The 23773-nt window shown below is 46.4% G+C and overlaps 1 protein-coding gene across 8 annotated transcripts in view; it reads left to right on the top strand.

Annotated features, from left to right (window-relative positions):
- The window catches only part of EIF4ENIF1 (eukaryotic translation initiation factor 4E nuclear import factor 1), a 56879-nt gene that overhangs the window by 10580 nt on the left and 22526 nt on the right, over positions 1 to 23773 (top strand). For all 8 annotated transcript variants that reach the window (XM_089322856.1, XM_008272130.5, XM_008272127.5 and 5 more), the window contains 4 exon segments: positions 10297 to 10370; positions 12550 to 12677; positions 17428 to 17714; positions 17981 to 18182. In XM_089322856.1, the coding sequence (XP_089178982.1) occupies positions 10297 to 10370; positions 12550 to 12677; positions 17428 to 17714; positions 17981 to 18182 (691 nt within the window).

Raw genomic sequence — 23773 nt, 5'->3', positions numbered from 1 at the left:
TTAAATCTCAAATGGGCAATCTCATATTCTCTTCAAACACTCAAGGGGAAGCACCACTCTCAGCTACGGTAGACATTTTCCAAGGAGTTTGCCTTTAGGCAAAGTTGAAAGTCTTGTTTGGAAATACCTCAGCAGGTTTCCTTTCCAGGAATAATTGATGTTAAGGGCTCTTGATGAGATGACAAGTTCAACACTTCTCTCTGAGAGATTGAAAGGGCCATGGGGCAGGGACGTGTCGTCTGTTGCTGGGCACTGAGCTTGCGCATAGGAAGAGTTCTGTGGAGAGTTCTGGAAAGAAGTTCCTGGTTTCTCTCCTCCCCACTTGAGTGGGACGTCCTCTCAGGTGAGATACCGTATGCTCATCTTAGGATGTTGCTGAGAGGCGACATGTTTAGCTCTCTAAACTGGATGAGGAAGATCTTTTTTTTTTTTTCCTCTAAACATCTAGGTGAGCTTTGGGCTGCATTTTGAGAAATGGTCAATTAAAAGCATTAATTCTTAGTTTCTGTGGGGGTCCACTGGCAATCTTCTAAAGGTAGGAAATTGGAGAAATGTATTATTTATTGATTTATTTTTTGACAGGCAGAGTTAGAGAAACAGAGAGAAAGGTATTCCTTCCGTTGGTTCACCCCCCAAATGGCTGCTACGGGCGGCACGCTGCGGCGATCCAAAGCCAGGAGCCAGGTGCTTCCTCCTGGTCTCCCATGCGGGTGCAGGGCCCAAGGACCTGGGCCATCCTCCACTGCACTCCTGGGCCATAGCAGAGAGCTGGACTGGAAGAGGAGCAACCGGGACAGAATCCGGTGCCCCAACTGGGACTAGAACCCGGGGTGCCAGCACTGCAGGCGGAGAATTAGCCAAGTGAGCTGTGGTGCTGGCCAGAAATGTATAATTTTAACATAGATTATTTCGATGAGGCAGGGATGTATTTTACGTTCCTCAAGGCTCTGGAACTTGTTTACGAAACCCCACTCTGACTGTAAATATAATTCTGCAGAGATGTTTACAGTCCCAGTGCCTTTTACAACCCAAGAATTTGTATTTTTTTGTTTGTTTGTTTGACAGGTAGAGTTATAGACAGGGAGAGACTGAGAGAAAGGTCTTCCATCCGTTGGTTCACTCCCCAAATGGCCACCATGGCAGTTTCTGCTCCGATCCGAAGCCAGGAGCCTCCTCCTGGTCTCCCATGAGGGTGCAGGGGCCCAAAAACTTGGGCCATCCTCCACTGCCCTCCCAGGCCACAGCAGAGAGCTGGACTGGAAGAGGAGCAACCGGGACTAGAACCCAGTGCACATATGGGATGCCGGCGGCACAGGTGGAGGATTAACCAAGTGAGCCACAGCGCTGGCCCCGGAATCTGTATTTTTATTCAGTTGGGTGATGGTGGTTTTTGTTTACCCAGTGTGAGTCTATTGGTGAAGAAAGTGACTGTTGTTCCTTTGTAGACAGGTGAGCTGTGTTCTTAGAGGTGCACCCTGGTACAAATGAAGTTGGTAAGGTTAATCCAGTGTACAGCCAGCTTGCTACTCTGCCTCCTGCTCTTACAGGCCTGTCAGGTTTGCACGATTGCTTACTGGAGCATTTATTCACACTGTGTGTATGCCACACAGGAAAAGTCAACAGAGAAAATTGGAATACTACAGCAGTGGTAGTGAGAATGTTTTTACCAACCTGAGCTACTCTGGTGTTTATCAGTCTGTAATGAGAGCAGCAAGTCTATAAGAAGAAAGATGATGGGGAGCAAAACATTAACCTCTGGTGACTGAGCCACTTCACTTCATTTACTCAAATTTTTGAGATATAATTTATGTAAAGAAAATTTGCCTTTTTTAAAGTGTACCATTCAGTGGTTTTCAGTAAGTTTACAAAGTTGTATAACCATTCCAGAACATTTCAATCACCTGAAACAGAAACCCTGCATCCATACACAGTTACTCCCCGTTGTCTTCTCCCCCAGCCTCTGGATTTACCTATTCTGAACGTAGAGTCCTATGGTGAGTCTGGGCTCTTTCACTTAACTGAGTGTTCTCATTGTTCATCCTTGAAAGTTGGACATATCTGTACTTCACTCCTTTTCATTGCCAAATAACATTCCATTTTGTGGATACAGCACATTTTGTTTATTCATCACTTGATGGACACACAGATTGTTTTCACTAAACGTGGAATGGCCAAAAGGCTTTTGTGTGTAATAATAAGGGGATTTGTGTGCAGATTTGGTGACCATGTTTTCAGAATTCTTTGCTCTATACTGAATATTAGAATGGTGGGGTTGTGTGGTATAACTGATTAACTTTGGTTTTTTAAGGATTTATTTGTTTGGAAGGCAGAGTTACAGAGAGGGGGACACAGAGGTCTTCCATTTGCTAGTTCACTCCTCAGATGGTCACAGCAGTCAGGGCTGAGCCATGCTGACTCAGAAGCTTAGAACTCCATCCACATCTCTGCTGCTTTCCCAGTTGCATTAGCAGGGGCTGGATTGGAAGTGGAGCAGCTGGAGCTTGAACTGGTGCCCCTGTGGGATGCTGGCATCTCAGATAGTGGCTTGACCAGCTGTGGCACAATGCTGGCCGCAACTGAGTAACTGAGACACAGCCACTCCTCCACAGCAGCTTTATTTTTCCTTCAGCAGTGTTTGAGAGCTCTTGCCAACATGTGTTATTTTGCCTTTTTAAAAAAATTATTATAGCCATCCTAGTGGATGTGAATTGGCATCTCACTGTCATTTTGAAATGCATTTCCCTAGTGACTAATGATGTTGAACATATTACATGTGCTTGTTGGCCATTGTGAATCTTCTTTGGAAAAATATTTACTGAAATGACTTGCCTGTCTTTCTTTAAGATTTATTTATTGATTTGAGAGAGTTACAGAGAGGCAGAGGCAGGGGAGAGAGAGGTCCCTCATCTGCTGGTTCACCCCCCAAAAGCTGCAATGGCCAGAGCTGGGCTGATCGGAAGCCAGGAGCCAGGATCTTCTGGGTCTGCTACTTGGGCCATTTTCCACTACTTTTCCAGGCCATAACAGATAGCTGGATCAGAAGTGGAGCAGCCGTGACTCGAACCAGCACCCATATGGGATGCTGGCTTTACAGGCGGCAGCTTTACCCGCCACACCACAGCACTGGCCCCTTGCCTGTCTTTTTGTTGAGTTGTATATAGTGTAGATACTAGATCATTATCAGATACGTGATTTGTAAATGTATTTTCCCATCCTGTGGGTTGTCTTTCCATAAAGGTTATTTTAACAAAGGTAACAAACTGCCTTACTAAAAGGGAGAGGAGCCAAGGAGAAATGACGGCTCAGTGTAGTAGATCATCCTAATGGAATCCTGGAACAGAGACAGCCCAATAGTTTAAAGTTAAGAAAATGTGAATTAAATAGGGGCTTTAGTTGATACCTATGTATCAGCTGTCTCATTAATTATAACAAATGTGTATCATACTAATGTGTAGTGTTCATAATAGGTAAAATTGGATGAGGGATACATAGGAACCTCCTCATATCAAAAATATCAAATATTCCAGCTGTCTGCTGTGGCCTGGGAAAGCAGTAGAAGATGGCCCAGGGCTGGCCTTGTGACATAGCAGGTAAAGCCACTGCCTGCAGTCCCAGCATCCCATATGGGTGCTGGTTCAAGACCCAGCTGCACTATTTCCGATCCAGCTCTCTGCTATGGCCTGGGAAAGCAGTAGAAGATGGCCGAAGTCCTTGGGCCCCTGCACCCATGTGAGAGACCTGGAAGAAGCCCCTGGCTCCTGGCTTCAGATTGGTGCAGCTCTGGCCATTGTGGCCATCTGGGGATTGAACCAGCGTATGGAAGACCTTTCTCTCTGTTTCTACCTCTCAGTAACTCTTTCAAATAAATAAATCTTTAAAAAATATATCAAATACATGGGGCTGGCATTGTGGCAGAGTGGGTAAAACTGCCACCTACAACACTGGCATCCCATGTGTGGGCACTGATTCGTTTCCCTGCTGCTCTACTTCAAATCCAGCTCCCTGCTAATGGCCTGGGAAAAGCAGTAAAAGATGGCCCAAGTACTTGGGCTCCTGCTACCCGTGTGGGAGACTTGGATAAAGCTGGCTCAGCCTGGCCCAGCCTGGCCATTGTGGCCATCTAGGGAGTGAACTAGCAGATAGAAGGTAGATCTCTCTCCAAGTCTTTCCCTCTCTCTAACTTTCAAATAAAAATATATGTTTTGGGAAAAATAAGTATCAAATACCTAATACCAAAAAGTCAAAATATATCAAATACCTAAATATAAAAGTTAACTAGGAAATGCTTAGAAGAAAACATGGGTGGTATAAAACTGGTTTAAGTAGAGAGACCTTAGCTATGATACCCAGAGCACAAGTGACAAGGGAGAAAAAAACAGATAAACTAAACTTCATCAAATTAAACTTTATATTTCAGAGGATACTATTAGTGAAGAAAACAGCTTTTCATCCTCTGTAGTCTGAGTTTTGGCCATTGCACTTGGCCAGAGATACACCCTTGCACTAATGGTATTAAAATATTTATGATCCCCACCAAAAGGACCAAAATTTTATCTTTCTGGATGTTTCGTGGCTTTGTTAAAATGTTTTAATCGTTTCCAGTTGACTCCTAAGTAAATAGATAAAATCATCAAAGTTTTAGCAAACCAGTCTGGTAGTAGAGAGAGAGCACCTATCACTTGGGCTCCCTATTATCTTTTGGAGTTAAAAGTTTCAAACAAAATCTCATTGTTAGGAAACTTACATATGAAGAATATATACATTTGGTTGTGAAATACATTGTTTTTGGTTTAACACTAGGGTTTTGGATTAATGTTTGGATTTTGGGGTGTGGGTAGAAATGGATTTGCAGTAATCTTTGTTACCTCTGATGAAGAAAATTGCTTTGCAGTTATATGTATTTCCTGTATGGCAAGGTTCTTCCTGTTTCTATGGGAAAATTCTTAAGCCCTCCTAAAGGATTTCTGTATTGTGATAATCTAATACCTGCATAACTGCTGTTGGGCCCTGCAACCACAAATGTCTCTCACCCCTGCAGCTCTGATCCCACGTTTGGCCTGCAGATTTCTCCACTGGCTATTTTGCTGGGGGTATGTCATTGCTTTGACAGTTCTTCAGAATTTTGAACAGCTTCTAGGCATTTTTTTTCCTCCCAAGATTTATTTATCTATTTGAAAGTCAGAGTCTCAGAAGCAGAGAGAAGAGGTCTTTGATCTGCTGGTTCACTCCCCAGATGGCCACTACAGCTGGAGCTCGTCCTGTTTGAAGCCAGAAGCTTCCTTCTGGTCTCTTATGCCAGGGAAGAGGCCCAGGCACTGTAGCCATCTTCTGCTTTCCCAGGCTATCAGTAGAGAGCTGGATCAGAAGTGGAGCAGCTGGGATTCAAACTGGCGCCCAGATGGGATGCCAGCACTGTAGGCAGCGGCTTTACCCGTTATGCCACAGTGCCAGCCCCTAGGCATTTTCTTTTTAAAGATTTTTATATTTATTTGAAAGGCAGAGTTAGAGAGGGAGGGACAGAGAAAAGAGATCTTCCATTCACTGGTTCACTCCCCAAATGTGCACAACAGCCAGGGCTAAGCCTGGCCAAAGCCAGGAATCCAGAACTCCACCCCAGTCTCCTAAGAATAGTAGAGCCCCAAGCTCTGGGCAATCTTCTGCTGCTTTCCCAGGCACATTAGCAAGGAGCTGGATAGGAAGTGGAGCAGCTGGGGCTCATACTGGTGCCCACATGGGATGCCAGAGGTTTAACCCCCTGTACCACAGCCCTAGCCCCATTTCCTTTCCTTTCCTTTTCCCCTCCCTCCTTCCCCTTCCCCCCTTCCCCTCCCTTTCCCTCCCCTCCCCTCCCCTTGGCATTTATTACATGCAGTGCACAGTGGGGTGGTCACTTGGTCCACCAGTGGCCACAATGTGGGGCCATGCACACACACTCATTTTTATGTATTTGAAAATCTGTTTCTCAGTTTTACATGTTTTTTGGTTTTGTTTTTTTTTTTTTTTAGATATTTCTGCCCTATGAGATATATAATTCATAATGATTGATATCCTAGTTTCTGTTTTGTTTTTAAGATTTATTTATTTTTTTTGAAAGGCAGAGAGAGAGAGGTCTTGATCCGCTGGTTCACTCCCCAAATGGCTGCAATGGCAGGAGCTGGGCCAATCTGAAGCCAGAAGCCAGGAGTTTCTGGGTCTCCCATGCAGGTGCAGGGACCCAAGGACTTGGGCCATCCTCTGCTGCTTTCCCAGGCGCATTAGCAGGGAGCTGGATGGGAAGTGGAGCAGCCAGGACTGGAACTGGCGCTGCAGGCAGTGGCGTTACACACTACGCCACAGCACTGCCCCCAGTTTCCTAGTTTTAAGACTAAAATGTGGCCGGTGCTGCAGCTCAATAGGCTAATCCTCTGCCTGCGGCGCCGGCACACCAGGTTCTAGTCCCGGTCAGGGCACCAGATTCTATCCCGATTGCCCCTCTTCCAGGCCAGCTCTCTGCTATGGCCTGGGAGTGCAGTGGAGGATGGCCCAAGCGCTTGGGCCCTCACCCCATGGGAGACCAGGATAAGCACCTGGCTTCTGGGTTCGGATCAGCGCGATGCGGTGGCCATTGGAGGGTGAACCAACGGCAAAGGAAGACCTTTCTCTCTCTCACTGTCCACTCTGCCTGTCAAAAAAATAAATAAATAAAATAAAATGTCCTTTGGCCCTAGAGCATTTTGGTGTCTTAAAGAAAACATTTAGAGGCTTCAGGTTTCTGAAGATACTGAATGAACTTGTAGTGTGCTCACATGAGGGATGCCCAAACGCTGGAGAGCAAATCTGTCCCTCCATCCTTGCCCCAAGGTGGAAGCAGTGATCTGAGAAGCATCCTCCCTCCCATGTGAGGCCTATGCTATGAGTGGCAGAGGTCACCACACAATGGCATTTTTTTTTTTTTTTCCAAATCACTTGCAGCACTTTACTGGTACTGAAAGTTTGGGAATTCCTTTTTTACTTTATTAGGGAGATAGTAACGTTTGTGTATATGAGCAGGGTGTGTGTGTGTCTTACATTTGTGTACTCACGAATGCTTGCATTTCCTGAATTTGCTGAAGGGGCTTATGAGCAAACTCACTGCCGAGGCTTTGGTTTCTTTTTACCATTCTCCACTTGAAAGAACAAACATTTCTCAGAGAAATGGATGTTCCTAGGGCTGAGACTGAATAGATACATGATAAGCCAGAAAATAAGATAGTGCTTTAAAGAAAAATTACAGGGGCATGGTGAAAGGACATAGGAGCCAGCTTGAAGCGATTCCCACTGGCAGAACATGTCTGTCCATACCCATGCAAACAGGCAGGTGAATGCAGGTGAAGGAGAGGTGTGTGTTTACAGTGTAATGTCAAGTGCTGGCTGATAAGCAGAGCTGGATTGGAAAACGAAGAATGGTTTGGGCAAGAATCATTAATGGTTTATGACACATTAGGTTAAGTACTGCTTGGGCCACCGCTGGAGTCCCAGGTTTGAGTCCTAGCTGCTGCACACTTCTGAGACAGCCTCCTGCTACTGCACCTGGGAAGCAGTGGATGATGGCCCGAGTACTTGGGTTCCTGTCACTCATGTGTGAGACCCAGAGGGAATTCCTGGCTTCTAGCTCCTGGCTTTGGCATTGCCCAGCCCTGGATGTTACTGACATTTAGAGGGTGAACCAGCAGGTGGGAGATACCTCTGTTCCCCTCTTTCTTGTCATTGTCTTTCAAATAAATCTTTTTTAAAATTTCGGGGGGGGGGGTGGGTGTTGATGAAGGCCATGGTATTTGGATGACTGTAAAGTGTCCTATAGGATGGGCATTTTGCCTAGCAGTGAAGATGTGTGTGTCTCGTGGGAGTACCAGGTTCCATGGCTGGTTCTGACTCCTGACTCCAGCTTCCTCCTGTTACAGATCTTGGAAGGCAGTGATAGCTCAAGTAACTGGGTTCCTGCCATTCATATAAGAGACCTAGAGTGAGTGTTCCAATGCCCGTCTTCACCCCAGCCCAGTGTCAGCCATTGCAGGTGTATGGGGAATGAATCAGGGGGCGAGAGGACGCTTGTGCCTGCTCACTGCCTCCTCCCCAAATACACACGAATTTAAGCAAATGAAAATAAAAGTATTGACCTACAGATTGCATACTAACTGCAAGTAGGAAAATAGAAACTGGAAAGTAGCCAACAGAGAAACTGGAATACCTTGACCAAGTGATTAAAATTAGTGTTGCTAATGGGAACAAATGGGTGTCATGGTCACCCAGAGTGTCCTCTGAGAAGGATGCAGCGTCGCTTCGGTTAGTGTTCTGCTCCAGTGATGCTTCACTTCAGCCTTTTTTTTTTTTTTAAGATTTACTTATTTATTTGAAAATCAGAGTTACACAGAAGAGAGAGAGAGAGGTCTTCCATCCGTTGGTTTACTCTATGATTGGCCGCAACAGCCGGAACTGTGCCAATGTAAAGCCAGGAGCTTCCTCCGGGTCACCCACATGGGTGCAGGGGCCCAAGGACTTGGGCCATCTTCCACTGCTTTTCCAGGCCCACAGCACAGAGCTGGATCAGAACTGGAGCAGCCAGGACTCGAACTGGCACCCACATGGGATGCTGGTACTGCAGGCAGTGGCTTTTACCTGCTATGACACAGCACCGGCCCCTAGCCTCAGTCTTAATCACAAGGGAAGACATCAGACAAATCCAAAATGAATGATTGTCTCTCTTAAAAAGACAATGTTCTTCAGCAGTGCCAATGTTGTCATAGGCAAATATTCCAGGAGAGAACAAAATGCTAGAACAGCTACATATCAGGACATTATTTGGTCAGCTGACAAAATTGGAGGTGAGCGGGTAGGTTAAAGTATTAGTGATTACTGTGGTTATATCAAACACACAGGCCATCTTGCCTGGGATGTGCAGAAGGAAGTCTGTGTATGCCAAGGTATCCATTGTATGTGATATTAACCAAGGATGATAAAATGGTCAGTGACATCATTTTCTGTAGGGCCAGATTCTCCCATGAAACCAGATATGGGGACCAGTGCTGCGGCGTAATGGGTATAGCCTCCGCCTGCAGTGCCAGAATCCCATATCGGTGCCAGTTTGAGTCCCGGCTGCTCCACATCCAATCCAGCTCCCTGCTATGGCCTGGAAAAGCAGTAGAAGATGGCCCAAGTGCTTGGGCCCCTGCACCCACTTGGGAGACCCAGAAGAGGCTCCTGGCTTTGGATCAACACAGCTCTGGCTGGTGCAGCCAACAGGAGAGTGAACCAGCTCATCCCATGAGCGCTCTCTTTCTCTCTCTTTCTCTCTCTTTCTCTCTCTTTCTCTTTCTCTCTCTTTCTCTCTCTTTCTCTTTCTCTTTCTCTCTTTCTCTCCCCCCCTTTCTTCTCTCTCTGTGTAACTCTGACTTTCAAATAAAATAAATCAATCTTTAAAAAGAAAAAAAGAAACCAGATACAGGGTTGCAATAGAAGATCCACATTCTTGGGAAATTGATACTGATACTTAGGATGAAGAAGGATGACTTACACAAGTTATTCTTAAAGGGTTTAAAGGAAATATATATACATATACACATATGCATAGAAAATTATGCAGCCTTTGGGGAGAAGAGTAAGCACATGAGTTCAGGCAAATAGTATACAGGTGTTTTTTGTGAGAACTTCAAGAAAACCCAAGGGGCCAGCATTGTAGCATAGCGGGTAAAGCCACTACCTGCAACGCCAGCAGTCCATATGTGTGCCAGTCTGTGTCCCAGCTGCTCCACTTCAATCCTGCTCCCTGCTAATGGCCTAGGAAAAGCAGCAGAGGATGTTTGGGCCCCTGCCACCAAGTGGGAGGCCCAGGTGAAGCGCCTGGCTTTGGCCTGGCCCAGTCTTGGCCATTGCAGCCATCTGAGGAGTGAACCAGTGAATGAAAGATCTTTCTCTCTTGCTCTTTCTAACTCTCGCTCTCTAATAAATCTTTTATTAAAAAAAAGACATTTATCCCCTTGTAAATCAGTGTCTAATAGGTGTAAAAGTAGTTTTATCTAAAGCTGAAGCTTTCATTCCTTGATGAGTATTTAGTGTTGTGGAATGTATTGCTGGAACTAAGAAATGTTTTAGCAATACACTGATTACTGTTAAGTTACTTGATAATTCTGTTTGAATTTTTTCATGGTCCAACTCCGTTGCTTCCTGGAATAAGCCAAGAAATAAATAAGAATTGTATGACATGCTTAAAATGGACACTGAGAACAGAAGAGTGTAGCCTGAGAAACGTGATTCAAAGATCTCCATTTGATTTCTTTCTAGGAGGAGCTCTTGGATATCAAAGAACGGCCCCATTCCAAGCAAAGGCCTTCCTGTCTCTCGGAAAAATATGACAGGTATGGGTGTCATTCTAGTCATTAACTTTTTAACACACCAGCATTAGCAGACTGCGAATTGTATTGTTTTGAGGGTGGGCAGAAGGAAGGGTAGGGAAGGGTTTCAGGAAGTTGTGACATAGGTTTCAATTCTCTCTCAATGAAGCTAAAAGGAGAAAAAGGCTCTGACAGGGTCACACAGAAAGCAGAATAAAGAGTTGAACCAGGAGTCTCCCCAGGGCTTTTCTCCCTGCTGATGGTTCCTGTGCTGTGCCTTAAGTGTTTCTTCAAGGGTCTGCCCCAGGCATGCTGATCCACAGGGTTCTGAACCCTTTATTTGTCCCTTGCTCCTCCACCATTGAGCCATTGCATTATTGCATTTTAGGTTCCTTCGAAAGAGGTGGAAGACTTTCATTTGAAAAATCCATTAGCCAAAATGGTCTGAAAAACTGCAATAACCTTGTATTGTATTTCTTGTGGTCACCTCATTAATTCCTTAAATATCAAGGTAGATGTTTCATATTGGCTTACATTTTTTACATTTAGAGTATCCTGTGTGTTTAATGTATTTGGTGCAGAAGACTTTTGAAGATTAGTATGTACAATAAGGCCTGTTAAACCTGGATGCCTTACCACCTTTCACTGATGAAGGTGATATTTGAATAACGGCTGTTCCTGTGGTTAGGATTTTTCATAATTCTCTGATTAGCTAGTTTTTCTTTGCTAAAGTCAGTTTTTTATGCTTCAAGTTAATATTTGTTAACAGCTTTCTTTTTGGCGTAAAATGAAGTTGCCGTGGGCAGATACACTAGCTTTTATTCTTTTATTTTTTTTTTTTAAGATTTATTTATTTGAAAGAGTTACACAGAGAGATGAGAGAGAGAGAGAGAGAGAGAGGAGAGAGAGAGAGAGGTCTTCCATCCGCTGGTTCATTCCCTAACTGGGCACGACGGCCAGAGCTGCGCCGATCAGGAGCCAGGACCTTCTTCCAGGTCTCCCACGCAGATGCAGGGGCTCAAGGACTTGGGTCATCTTCTACTGCTTTCCCAGGCCATAGCAGAGAGCTGGATCGGAAGAGGAGCAGCTGGGTCTCAAACCAGCGCCCATATGAGATGATGGCGCTTCAGACCAGGTTGTTAACCCTCTGCACCACAGCGCCGGCCCTTAGCTTTTATTCTAAATTAGAAACTTGTGCCTAGAATTAATAAGAGTGATGGAGGTGAGAGCTGCTCATTCTGTCCTCTCTTCTCTGAGAGAATTAAAATTTGTTGGGCTCTTATGTCCCGAGTTACCCTCACAGCCATCCCAGGAGATAGGTAATACTTCCTCTGTTGGGGGGCTTTGAGACTAAGAAGTAGACTCACTTATGCAAGAAATGTTCAGTTAGTGCCTGCCATGTGTGGTCAGTCCTGCACCAGGTGCTCTCACACACCCTGCCCTCATGGAACGTTGGTTGTGGAAGGACTCACACAGCTGCTCCTGCGAGGAGACTGTGACAGGCTGTGAAAGACAAGGGAGGATTTCAGTGCTGCTGAACAGCATGGCCTGACCTGATCGGGGGTTTGGGAATTCCTTTCTGCAGGAGGCGTGGTCCAGTGACTTGTCCAGAATGCCCTCAGCGGTGGCAAAGCCAGTTTAGTCCCAGATTGTTGGCCTCCAGAGCCTCTGCTCTCTGCCCTGTACCGCTTGCCATCCCAATGGAGAAGAAATAAGATAAAATCTACACATTTTAGGTTCCTAAGAGCTGTCGGTCCTGCTTGTGGGAGTACTGAGACTGTGCATGGAAATTTGGGAAAATACCAAATATTCTAAGAGTTACTTCTGGTGAAAAAATTATCCTCCCTACCCCTCTATTAATCTTCTGTAACAAGCTAGGGGTAATCAGTATTTGTGGAGCATTTTGTCAAAGGCCGGCCACAGGTACTGTGATCCATATGTACTCTAGGGTTGTGGGCTGAATTGTTTCATTTAGGGACAGACCATTGATTCTCGAGTGATCAATACTACGTGATTGTCAGTAAGGTGTTAACTGAATTCATATCTGTTGTTTTCATCTCAAAAGAGAACCATTCTGAAAGCACCCATAAACTTTTATATAGAAAAGAGGTTTCTATAAATAATTACCTCAAGAGGTTTGGACGTTAGGCTCCCTGTGTAGTCCATGGGTTCAAGTGCTAACTTGGTGCCTCTTGACCTGCAGCGATGGTGTCTGGGACCCTGAGAAGTGGCACGCTTCTCTCTACCCAGCTTCAGGGCGAAGCTCACCGGTGGAAAGTCTGAAGAAAGAGTTGGAAACAGACCGACCTTCCCTGGTGCGCAGGATAGTAGGTGAGCACAGCCACTCCTGGGAGCAGTGATTCTGGGGACGTGATGTTGGCTGCTAGCTTCATTCTAAGCTGTGAGAGTGTTAGGCATTGTAGAGGAATGTCATTATCAGGAAACTGATTTGCCAACCAAATTTTTCATAAGTTAGGGTAAAGTTGTAGTCTTCTTATATAGCAGTGGCATCCAGATTGTGTATGTGCTTTTGAATTGAAAGTGCTGATGTCTTACTGGATTGAAAAAATGTGGTTGGTAACATAGAGCTGTCCTGGAAATACTTCATCTTACATACGAAAGTAGTCCTCAGGTATAAATTGGTTCCAGCAATTCTTAATTCATAGTGAACTATGATCTGAATACAGGGTTTGGAAATGGTTTGAGAATAGCAGCACAGTTTGATCTTTCATACCGTTTACCCCTTTATTCTAGGAAAAGATATTTATGAATGAAGTGGAGATAGTGCAGTGGTGTCCCTCCAACAAAAAATTTATCATGTGAATCATTAGATATCACAGAGACTATTAAAATGATAAGACCTGGAAAGAAACCTAAATGTCCAACAGTAGAAATGGGTTGAGTCAGCTTTGATACATAGATATGTAGTAATGTTACCTTGTTTTTTTTTTTTTTTTTTTTAAGATTTATTTATTTATTTGAAAGAGTTACGCAGAGAGAGAGAGAGAGAGAGGTCTTCCATCTGTTGGTTCACTCCCAATGGGCCGCAAAGCCAGAGATGCGCCAATTCGAAGCCAGAAGCTTCTTCCAGGTCTCCCATGCGGGTGCAGGGGCTCAAGGACTTAGGCCACCTTCCACTGCTTTCCCAGGCCATAGCAGAGAGCTAGATGGGAAGTGGAGCGGCCGGGTCTCAAACCAGCACCCATATGGGATGCCAGCACTTCAGGCCAGGGCATTAACCCACTGCACTATAGTGCCAGCCCCAACCTTGTTCTTTTTTTTTTTTTTTTTTTTTTTTTTTTTTTTTTTTTTTTGACAGGCAGAGTGGACAGTGAGAGACAGAGAAAGGTCTTCCTTTGCCGTTGGTTCACCCTCCAATGGCTGCCGCGGCCGGTGCACCGCGCTGATCCGATGGCAGGAGCCAGGTGCTTTTCCTGGTCTCCCATAGGGTGCAGGGCCCAAGCACCTGGGCCATCCTCCACTGCACTCCCTGGCCACAGCAGAGAGCTGGCCTGGAAGAGGGGCAACCGGGACAGAATCCAGCGCCCCAACCGGGACTAGAACCTGGGGTGCCGGCGCCGCTAGGCGGAGGATTAGCCTAGTGAGCCGCGGCACCGGCCCCAACCTTGTTCTAAAAATGTGTTGCAGACATGTTTCTTGGCAAATGATATTCGTGATAATACAAAGTCATAACCAAGTTGTACAAAATGGTACATAGTGTATCCTTGTTTTTGGGAAGAAAAAAAAAAACAAAACAGACTGCACAGAAATTCTAGAAATGTATATGCCAAAACATTCCAGAAACTGTGAGAGGATTAAAGCCAATTTTTCTTAAGGTGAGCTAGTTTTTAGTTTTCTGGTTTTTCTAGGAAGAGATTTTTCTGTGTGGTGACACTTTTTTTAACACCTTTATGGAGAGATAATTTAGATACAGTAGCCTGCTGTATGATAATTAGACTTATATACACCTGTGAAACCATTACCACAATCAAAGTAATAAGCATTGACATCACCCCGGAAAGTCCCCTAGTATCCCAGAGTCTCTTCCATTAACACCTCCTCACACTTCTGCCCCTGGAAAGTGCCAGTCTGCTTTCTATCAGGATACGTTTGTTTGCATTGCCTAGAATTGTATCTCAGTGGAATTATTACGCTGTGTGCTCTTGGTATGTAGTTTCTTTCAGAAAAATTGAGATTTGTCCATGTTGGTGGATGTGTAACTATTGCCTGGTATTGCGTTGTGTGGATTCCCCACAGTCTGTTGATCTGTTGGTGATTATATTTGTTGTTTCCAGTTTGGGGCTGTTAACGGACATTCATATCAAGTCTGTGTATGGACAGCTGCTTTTCTCTTGGGTAAATAAGTCCCTAGGAGAAGACTGGCTGCATGGTATACTAGATTCATGTTTTGTCTTTTTTTTTTTTTTTTTTTTTTTTTTTGAAGTTATACCGAGAGAAGGGGGGTCTTCCATCCGAAGGTTCACTCCCCAATTGGCCGCAACAGCTGGAGCTGTGCCGATCCGAAGCCAGGAGCTTCTTCCAGGTCTCCTACACGGGTGCATGGGCCCAAGGACCTGGGCCATCTTCTGCTTTCCCAGGCCATAGCAGAGAGCTGGGTGGGAAGTGGAGCGGCCAGGACTTAAAACCGGCACCCACATGGGATGCTGGCGCTTCAGGCCAGGGCGTTAACCCGCTGCGCCACAGCGCCAGCCCCTACATTTATGTTTAATGTTTTGAGAAACTGCTCAACTCTTCTGTAGAGTGGTTGTACCATTTAACACTTCCTCTAGCAGTGTTAGAGTTTGCTCACTCACTCCACACCCTCACCAGCACTCGGAATGGTCAGTCTATTTTAATTTTAGCCATTGTAATGGGAGTATAATGGTAATACATGGTTTAATTTGGATTTCCCAAATGACTAATGTTGTTGGGTACTTTTTTGTGTGCTTATTGACCATCCATATAACCTCTTTGGTAAAGTGTTCAAACTGTCCATTTTCTAATTGGTTTCTTTACTTTTTTTTTTTTTTTGAAAGGCAGACTTCCAGGGAGGGAGGGAGGGAGAGACAGACACACACACACACACACACACACACACACACACACAGATCTTTCATCCACTGGTTCACTCCCCAGATGGCTACATCAGCCACGGCTGGGCCAGGCTAAAGCCGGGGAGCTTGTTTCAGGTTTCCCATGTGGGTGGCAGGAGCCCAAGCACCTGGTTCATCTGCTGCTGCTTTTCCCAGGCCATTAGCAGGGAGCTGGATTGGAAATGGAGCAACCAGGATTCAAACCAGGGCCCATGTCAGATGCTGGTGTTGCGGGCAGCAGCTTTACTCACTACACCACGATGCCGGCCACTACTATTGAGTTTATATTATATGTTCTGGGTAGAGGTTTTTACTGAGAAATAGGCTTTAAAACACTTTCTCCCAGTCTTTGGCTTGACTTTGTATTCTCTAAAACAATGTTTTCCAACAAACAGAAGTTTTAATTTTAATGCACAATGCATTTGTTTTGTTTTGTTTTAAAGATTTATTTATTTATTTATTTGAAAGTCAGAATTACACAGAAGGAGAGGTTGAGAGAGAAAGGTCTTCTGTCCACTGGTTCACTCCTCAGTTGGCCGCAACGGCCAGAGCTGCACTGATCCAGAGCCAGGAGCTTCTTCCAGGTCTCCCATGTGGGAGCAGGGGCCCAAGCATTTGGGCCATCATCTACTGCTTTCCCAGGCCATAGCAGAAAGCTGGATCGGAAGTGGAGCAGCCGGGACTTAAACCGGCACCCGTATGGGATGCTGGCTCTGCAGGCAGCAGCTTTACGCCGACCTCACATCTGTGGGGGTTTTTTATTTTGTTTTTTGTTTCTTTTCTTTTTTTTTTTTTTTGGACAGGCAGAGTTAGAGAGAGGCAGAGAGAAAGGTTTTCCTTTTTCTGTTGGTTCACCCCCCCCAAGTGGCTTCTACGGCCAGCGCGTTGCCACCAGCACACTGCGCTGATCCGAAGCCAGGAGCCAGGTGCTTCCTCCTGGTCTCCCATGCAGGTGCAGGGCCCAAGGACCTGGGCCATCCTCCGCTGTCCTCCTAGGCCAGAGCAGAGAGTTGGACTGGAAGAGGAGTAACCGGGACAGAATCCGGTGCCCCGACTGGGACTAGAACCCAGGGTGCTGGCGCCGCAGGTGGAGGATTAGCCTAGTGAGCCGCAGTGCCGGCCTTGCATTTGTTTTTAAAAAATTTATATGCTTAGTATTGTGCCTAAAAAAACTTTGTGTAACCCAGTGTCAAGGATTTCCTCTCTATTTTCTTCCGTAATTTTTATAATTTTAGTTTTTACTTTTGTGGCTATGATCCATTTTGAATTAATTTTTGTGTATGATATCAGATATAGATTCAAATTTATTTTGGGGGATATGGGTATCAGTCTGTTTAGCACCTTCTGTTGAAGAGACTTTTTTTTTTATTAAAGATTTATTTATTTCACAGGCAGAGTGAGAGAGGAAGAAACAGCATCCATGTGCTGCTTCACTCCCCAAATGGCCACAAGGCTAGGGTTTGTCCAAGCCGAAGCCAGGAGCCCTGGAGCTCCATCTGGGTCTCCCACGGACTCGGTCATCATCTGCTGCTTTCCCAGGTGGAGCGGCAGGGAGCTGAAGTGGAAGCAGAGCAGCGAGGACTCCAGTCAGCACTCTGAAGTGGGATGCAGGCTTCTCGATCAGCATCTTATCCTGCAGCCACCCTAAACTAGGGCCCTGATACTTTTTAAGGAGTTGTATTTTTCAAATATTGACGCCTACTGTTGCTTCTTGACAAAAGCATTTACTAACAGCCACGTAGATAAGGACTTAGACAAAATAAAACATTATAAAGACTAATCATAGAAAGTAGTTTATCATAAAGTACATTTGGTGCTCCAGGGAGAAAAAACAGGACTCAGTCTTATGCAAATACAATGTCCATGCTACTCTGAATCTGTTGATAAAGCCAGTTTTTCAACCCTCCCCCTAGCACTGATGGAATTAACACCTATGGGGAAAAGTACCCTTTTTGGTTTGCTTAACTTTCTCTCCCACATATTTCCAGACCCACGGGAGCGCGTGAAAGAAGACGACTTAGATGTTGTTCTCAGCCCACAGAGACGCAGCTTTGGCGGCGGCTGCCACGTAACAGCTGCCGTTAGCTCCCGGCGCTCAGGCAGTCCCTTAGAGAAAGACAGCGATGGACTTCGCCTGCTTGGCGGGCGTCGCATCGGCAGTGGAAGGATAGTCTCTGGCCGGGCCTTTGAGAAGGACCACCGTCTCAGCGAGAAGGACCTGCGGGACCTGAGAGACAGAGACCGCGAGAGGGACCACAAGGACAAGCGCTTCCGGGTTTGTCTTCAAGCCCCTCTGGGTGCCCCGAGTGCCTGAGGCCTTGCTACTCAGTTCTTTTTTACTGCAGCCTGCTCTTAAACCAGATCGGAGGAGAGAGAAATGGGGGCCGGGAGTGGGAGGTGGTGATGGGCCTCCAGTCCCCAGTGTAGTGTCTTCATTTCACTGTTGAGTGTTGCTCGGTTTAGTAAGACCTTGACTGAAGTAGAAATGCTTTGACTAGAACTTTATTTTTTTATTAACCTTGCTTTGTTATACTTTTCCAGAGGGAGTTTGGGGATAGTAAGCGTGTCTTTGGCGAGCGTAGAAGGAATGATTCTTACACGGAAGAAGAACCAGAGTGGTTCTCAGCTGGACCCACGAGTCAGTCTGAAACCATTGAACTTACTGGCTTTGATGATAAGATACTAGAAGAAGATCACAAGGGGAGAAAAAGGACGAGACGGAGGACGGCCTCGGTGAAGGAAGGTCAGCACACACCCTGGGAGGGAAGCTCACTGCTCTGAGACGAGCTGGGGCCAGCACTGGCTGACCTGGGTGCTCAGGCCGGCACAGGTGGTGGGGAAACGGCGAGCTTTGGATGTTGCAACCTGATTTTGAAACTGCTTCCTATGTGAGAATTCACTGAGTGCAGGCTGTGCTGGATCTGCCTGCCATACTACACTGAAAAGCCTCATGTTGCCATGTGAGAGCACCGTGTACGTGGAAGGGGGAAGGGTTCAAACCCCCAGAATGAGGAAACAGGTTGGAAAGAATCAGGAGTCTCACTAATTGTGTGCTAGACACAGCATGTTTCTTCTGTCTATTCAGTTCTAACAACCCTGTGCAGCGTGTGTGATTCTTATGCCCATTTCGTTGATGAACAAGTGGAGGCTCAGGTTTAAGGCCTGTGCGTCTTGTCTGTGATGGCTGAGGGAGTAAGCAGTGAAGTTGGAGTTGAACAAGATGTTTTTGGGCTTCAAATCCCACCTCCTTCCTTGTGGGGAAAGATCTTCCCAGGTCAGTTACCTCTGAGGCCTCTCCCAGACTTAGTTCTCTGAGCTGAGAGCTGAGGTCGAGTGTCTCCCTTCCTAAACTCCCTTCCTAAACAGTGAAGAATACACTGATGGAATCTTAACAGGTGGGCTTGTTTCTCATAAGATAAAAGCAGTCAGTGCCTGCGATAACTTTCAGGGTTACTTTTAAATTTTTAATTATTTGAGGCCGGTGCCACGGCTCACTAGGCTAATCCTCCACCTTGCGGCGCCGGCACAACGGATTCTGTCCCGGTTGCTCCTGCCTTCTCATCAGCGCGGTGCGCCGGCCGCAGCGTGCTGGCCGCAGCAGCCATTGGAGGGTGAACCAACAGCAAAGGAAGACCTTTCTCTCTGTCTGTCTGTCTCACTATCCACTCTGCCTGTCAAAAAAACAAACAAACAAACAAAAAATTTTTAATTATTTGAGACCAGAGAGAGAGCCACAGATAGAGCTCCTGTCTACTGGTGTACTTTGCAAAGCCCACAGTGATGGGGAGGGGCCGGGCACCAGAGCTGGGAACCAGAAACTCAGTCCAAGTGCCCCGTGTGGGTAGGACAGGAACCCAGTTACTGAAACCATCAGTGCTGCTCTGCAGGAAGCTGGACTGAGAAGCCAGACGTTCGCCTCAGATCTTGTTCTCCAGCGGGCACTCGGTCATCAGTTCCAGTTCCTTTATGCCTCAAGGTTGAGTTGTAGATACACTAGGCAACGAAGGGGAAAGCTGTGTTAATCCCTAAGTGAATAGTCCGTGCCACCATAAAACGAGGCATGTCATTTAAGCAGAATTAAGCTAGTGGGATTTATTTAAAAGGATAAAAGAAGGGAGACATCCCAGTACTCTGTCTTTTGCTGATACATCCTAAAATACAATAGAATGTTGACATTATCTTTGTTCATGAAACTGATAGGAAACTTGGGAGGCTTTGCTATGGAATTGCCTCTTATTTTCAATTGAACTAAAACTATAGCAAGTGTGCCTTCTCTCCTGATGATAAAGGTCAGGCTGTGGTGAGAAGACACTTGTCTTCTCTCCTTAAGTGAGATGAAATCTAGGTTTCAACCATTCTTTTTTCTTTTTTTTTTTTTTTTTTTTTTAAGATTTATTTATTTATTTAAAGTCAGAGTTACACAAAGAGAGGAGAGAGAGAGAAGTCTTCCATCCACTGGTTTACTCCCCAATTGGCCACAACGGCCATTGGTGCGCCGATCTGGAGCCAGGAGCTTCCTCTGGGTTCCCCATGCAGGTGCAGGGATTCAAGGACTTGGACCATCTTCTGCTGCTTCCCAGGCCATAGCAGAGAGCTGGATCGGAAGTGGAGCAACTGGGACTCGAACTGGTACCCATATAGGATGTCAGCACTGGAGGTGGCAGCTTTACAGGCTACGCAACAGTGCCGGTCCCGGTTTCAACCATTCTTACATCCACAAGTGAAGGAGCCAGAAGAGTGAGACAGATTGGCAGCAGCCCCTCCTCCTAACAGACGGGGGCTTGGGAAGAGGGGGCTAGCACGAGATCCTTTCTTGGCAGAGCCTTGAATAGAAACCAAGGACCTAGTTCACCCTGCTAGTTAATGGCAGAAGGTCCCTAGGCTGTCTTGGCTGCTGTATAGAATGAACCAGTACTCTGTAGATTGATCCTGGCTGCAGAAATGAAAGGTGAACAAACCCAAGTGTTATTCCCAGGGGAGGGATGATGCGTCCTTTCAGTCATTTTTGTGTCATATCCAGCTTTTTGCCGAACTGAGGTGGCAGCAGTTCCCAGTGGCACATACTATTGCTGGGAGCAATGAACAAGGCAGACATGGTTCGTTCATGCTGCCAGATATTTTTTTTAAAGGTGCTTACATTGCATTTTTATTTTTTTTTATTTTATTTTATTTTTTTTTTTGACAGGCAGAGTGGATAGTGAGAGAGAGAGAGAGAAAGGTCTTCCTTTGCCGTTGGTTCACCCTCCAATGGCCGCCGCGGCTGGCGCGCTGCGGCCGGCGCACCGCACCGATCCGATGGCAGGAGCCAGGAGCCAGGTGCTTTTCCTGGTCTCCCATGGGGTGCAGGGCCCAAGCACCTGGGCCATCCTCCACTGCACTCCCTGGCCACAGCAGAGAGCTGGCCTGGAAGAGGGGCAACCGGGACAGAATCCGGCGCCCCGACCGGGACTAGAACCCGGTGTGCCGGCGCCGCTAGGCGGAGGATTAGCCTAGTGAGCCGCGGCGCCGGCCCTATTTTTTTTTATTTTTTGACAGGCAGAGTGGACAGTGAGAGAGAGAGACAGACAGAAAGGTCTTCCTTTTCCGTTGGTTCACCTTCCAATGGCCGCCACGGCCGGCACGCTGCGGCCAGCGCACTGCACCGCACTGATCCGAAGCCAGGAGCCAGGTGCTTCTGGGATGCAGGGCCCAAGCACTTGGCCATCCTCCACTGTACTCCCGGGCCACAGCAGAGAGCTGGCCTGGAAGAGGGGCAACCAGGACAGAATCCGGCGCCCCGACTGGGACTAGAACCTGGGGTGCCGGCGCCACAAGGCAGAGGATTAGCCTAGTGAGCCGCGGTGCCGGCTAGATTTTTTTTTTTTTAAAGATTTATATATTTACTTGAAAGTCAGAGTTACACAGAGAGAAAAGGAGAGGCAAAGAGAGAGAGGTCTTTCATCCGCTGGCTCACTCCCCAGGTGGCCACAACAGCCGGAGCTGTGCCGATCCAAAGCCAGGAGCTTCTTCTGGGTCTCCCACGCGGGTGCAGGGGCCCAAGGAGTTGGGCCATCTTCTACTGCTTTCCCAGACCACAGCAGTGAGCTGGATCAGAAGAGGAGCAGCCGGGACTTGAACCGATGCCCACATGGGATGCCAGCACTGCAGCTGGTGGCTTTTCCCACTATGCCACAGCACCAGCCCCCGCTGCTGCCAGATTTTAAAGCTGGTAGATATTGAGTACCTCTAGAGGGCCCAGAGCTTGGTTAGAGTGGTGAGTAAAACAGTTTGAATATGTACTCTTTCTATAACCAGGGAAATTAGAAATTGTTCTGTTTTTAAAGATTTATTTATTTATTTGACAGGCAAAGTTAGAGACAGAGAGAAAGGTGTTCCTTTTTCCATAGGTTCACCCCCCCAAATGGCAGCTACAGCCAGCGCACTGCACCGATCCATTTTTATTTGTAAGTCAGTTACAGAGAGAGAGAGAGAGAGAGACAGACTGACTTCAATCTGATGGTTCACTCTCCATTTGGCCACAATGGCTGGAGCTTCGCCATTCTGAAGCCAGGAGCCAGGAGCTTCCTCTGGGTCTCCCACGCAGGGGCAGGGGCCCAAGGACTTGGGCCATCTTCTGCTGCTTTCCCAGGCCATAACAGAGAGCTGGATCAGAAGTGGAGCAGCCAGGACTTGAACTGGTGCCCATATGGGATGCCGGCGCTTCAGGCCAGGGCGTTAACCCACTGCACCACAGCGCTGGCCCAGGGAGAAATTGTTAAAAACCCCTAGTGATGGAAAAGACAATTTTGGGTTTTCTGCTTTGTAATGAAAGCATGTGCTGATTCTAAAATGTAATAAAGTGTTCTTAGTTATCTGCCTGGGCTCCTGGCTTTTGAGTGTGTCACAGTCACTGGCCTTTACTGGTGTACACTGCCACCCACTGGTGCTGCTCTCAGCTGTCAGGCCCAGCCTGCTTTCTAGAGAACTCTGCTGGCTGAAGTTGCATGCACCCTTTTTGCTGCTTTCAGAAGCCATTCTTCTGTTGATGTCCAGTCTCAACACAAAATCAAAGTAAATCAGTAGTTTCTGCTGTAAATGTATGAGCAAAGTGCAGATGCACCTTCCTGGTACTCATCCCTGAACTGGGAAACAGAACTTCAGGAAATGTCTGCTGCTTGTCCTGAAGTGGGCATGGCAGGTTCTGGTTGATAAAGCTGGGTCAGGGAGAAGCACTACCAAGTGGAAAAGGACACAGATTGCTTGGCCTTGATTAGGTTGTTACGTTGATTGCTTTTCCTGGGGCTCAGTCCTTAACTGTAAAGCGCTAATGCAGGCATTTCAGTTTAACGGTCAGTCTTTTAGGAACAGGGTTTGCCACTGGCAGCTGGCCACAGATGTGTGCTGACCCACTGGAGACATGGCCCGTTGCCATGTCTGTTGATGACATACACGTGTCTCACTGGTTGCTCTGCGCTCTCTTCAGGTGTCTCTGAAGGAGCCTTGCCGCTTGCTCATGTGGAGACTTTGGGTAGGCCAACAATGGAACCTGTCAGCTGTTTCATATCCCTGCGTTGCTGTCTAGATTTTTGGAGGGTTATCAGAATGAAAGCAGAAGATTGCATTTAGCTCCTCTTGGTCTAGAATATCATGACTGTGATTGTTGGAGACTTGTGCAACTTTTTATATTTTTTCTTCTGGGAAGACTTTATAATCTTGGAAACTATAGACAGGTCGCTGATAGGTGCTTTTGCCAGAGGGGCTGTGGGAGTTCTTTTCATCAAATAAAATACTAAATGCATAGTATTTCTCAGTGCATTTTTTTAAATAAAAAACCTCCAAATGATTTTTTTTACCCTAAGGATTTTGCTTTTTACCCATTCTCGGGCTAAACTAAGATATTAGATACCAACTGGCACAGTGGCTCACTTGGCTAATCCTCCACCTACAGCGTTTGCACCATGGGTTGTAGTCCTGGTTGCTCCTCTTCCACTTCAGCTCTCTGCTGTGGCCCGGGAGGGCAGTGGAGGATGGCCCAAGTGCTTGGGTCCCTGCACCCACATGGGAGACCAGAAGGAAGTATCCAGCTCCTAGCTTCGGATCGGCGTAGCCCCAGCCATTGCGGCCATTAGGGAAGTGAAGCAACGGAAGGAAGACCTTTCTGTCTCTCTCTCACTGTCTATAACTTTGTCTGTGTCTCTCTCTCTCACTGTCTAACTCTGCCTGGCAAAAAAAAAAAAAAAAAAAAAAACCTTAAATATTAGCATCTGGTCAATTCACTTAGCCCTTATTTTCCAAAACAGAAATAACTGAATATTATTGACTTTATATATGTGTGTGTGTGTATATATATATGTA

The sequence above is a fragment of the Oryctolagus cuniculus genome, chromosome 21, assembly GCF_051225735.1.
Source record: "Oryctolagus cuniculus isolate XC-2025 breed Fujian yellow rabbit chromosome 21, ASM5122573v1, whole genome shotgun sequence".
NCBI classification, from domain to species: domain Eukaryota; kingdom Metazoa; phylum Chordata; class Mammalia; order Lagomorpha; family Leporidae; genus Oryctolagus; species Oryctolagus cuniculus.
This window is presented reverse-complemented; position numbering and strand designations above follow the sequence as displayed.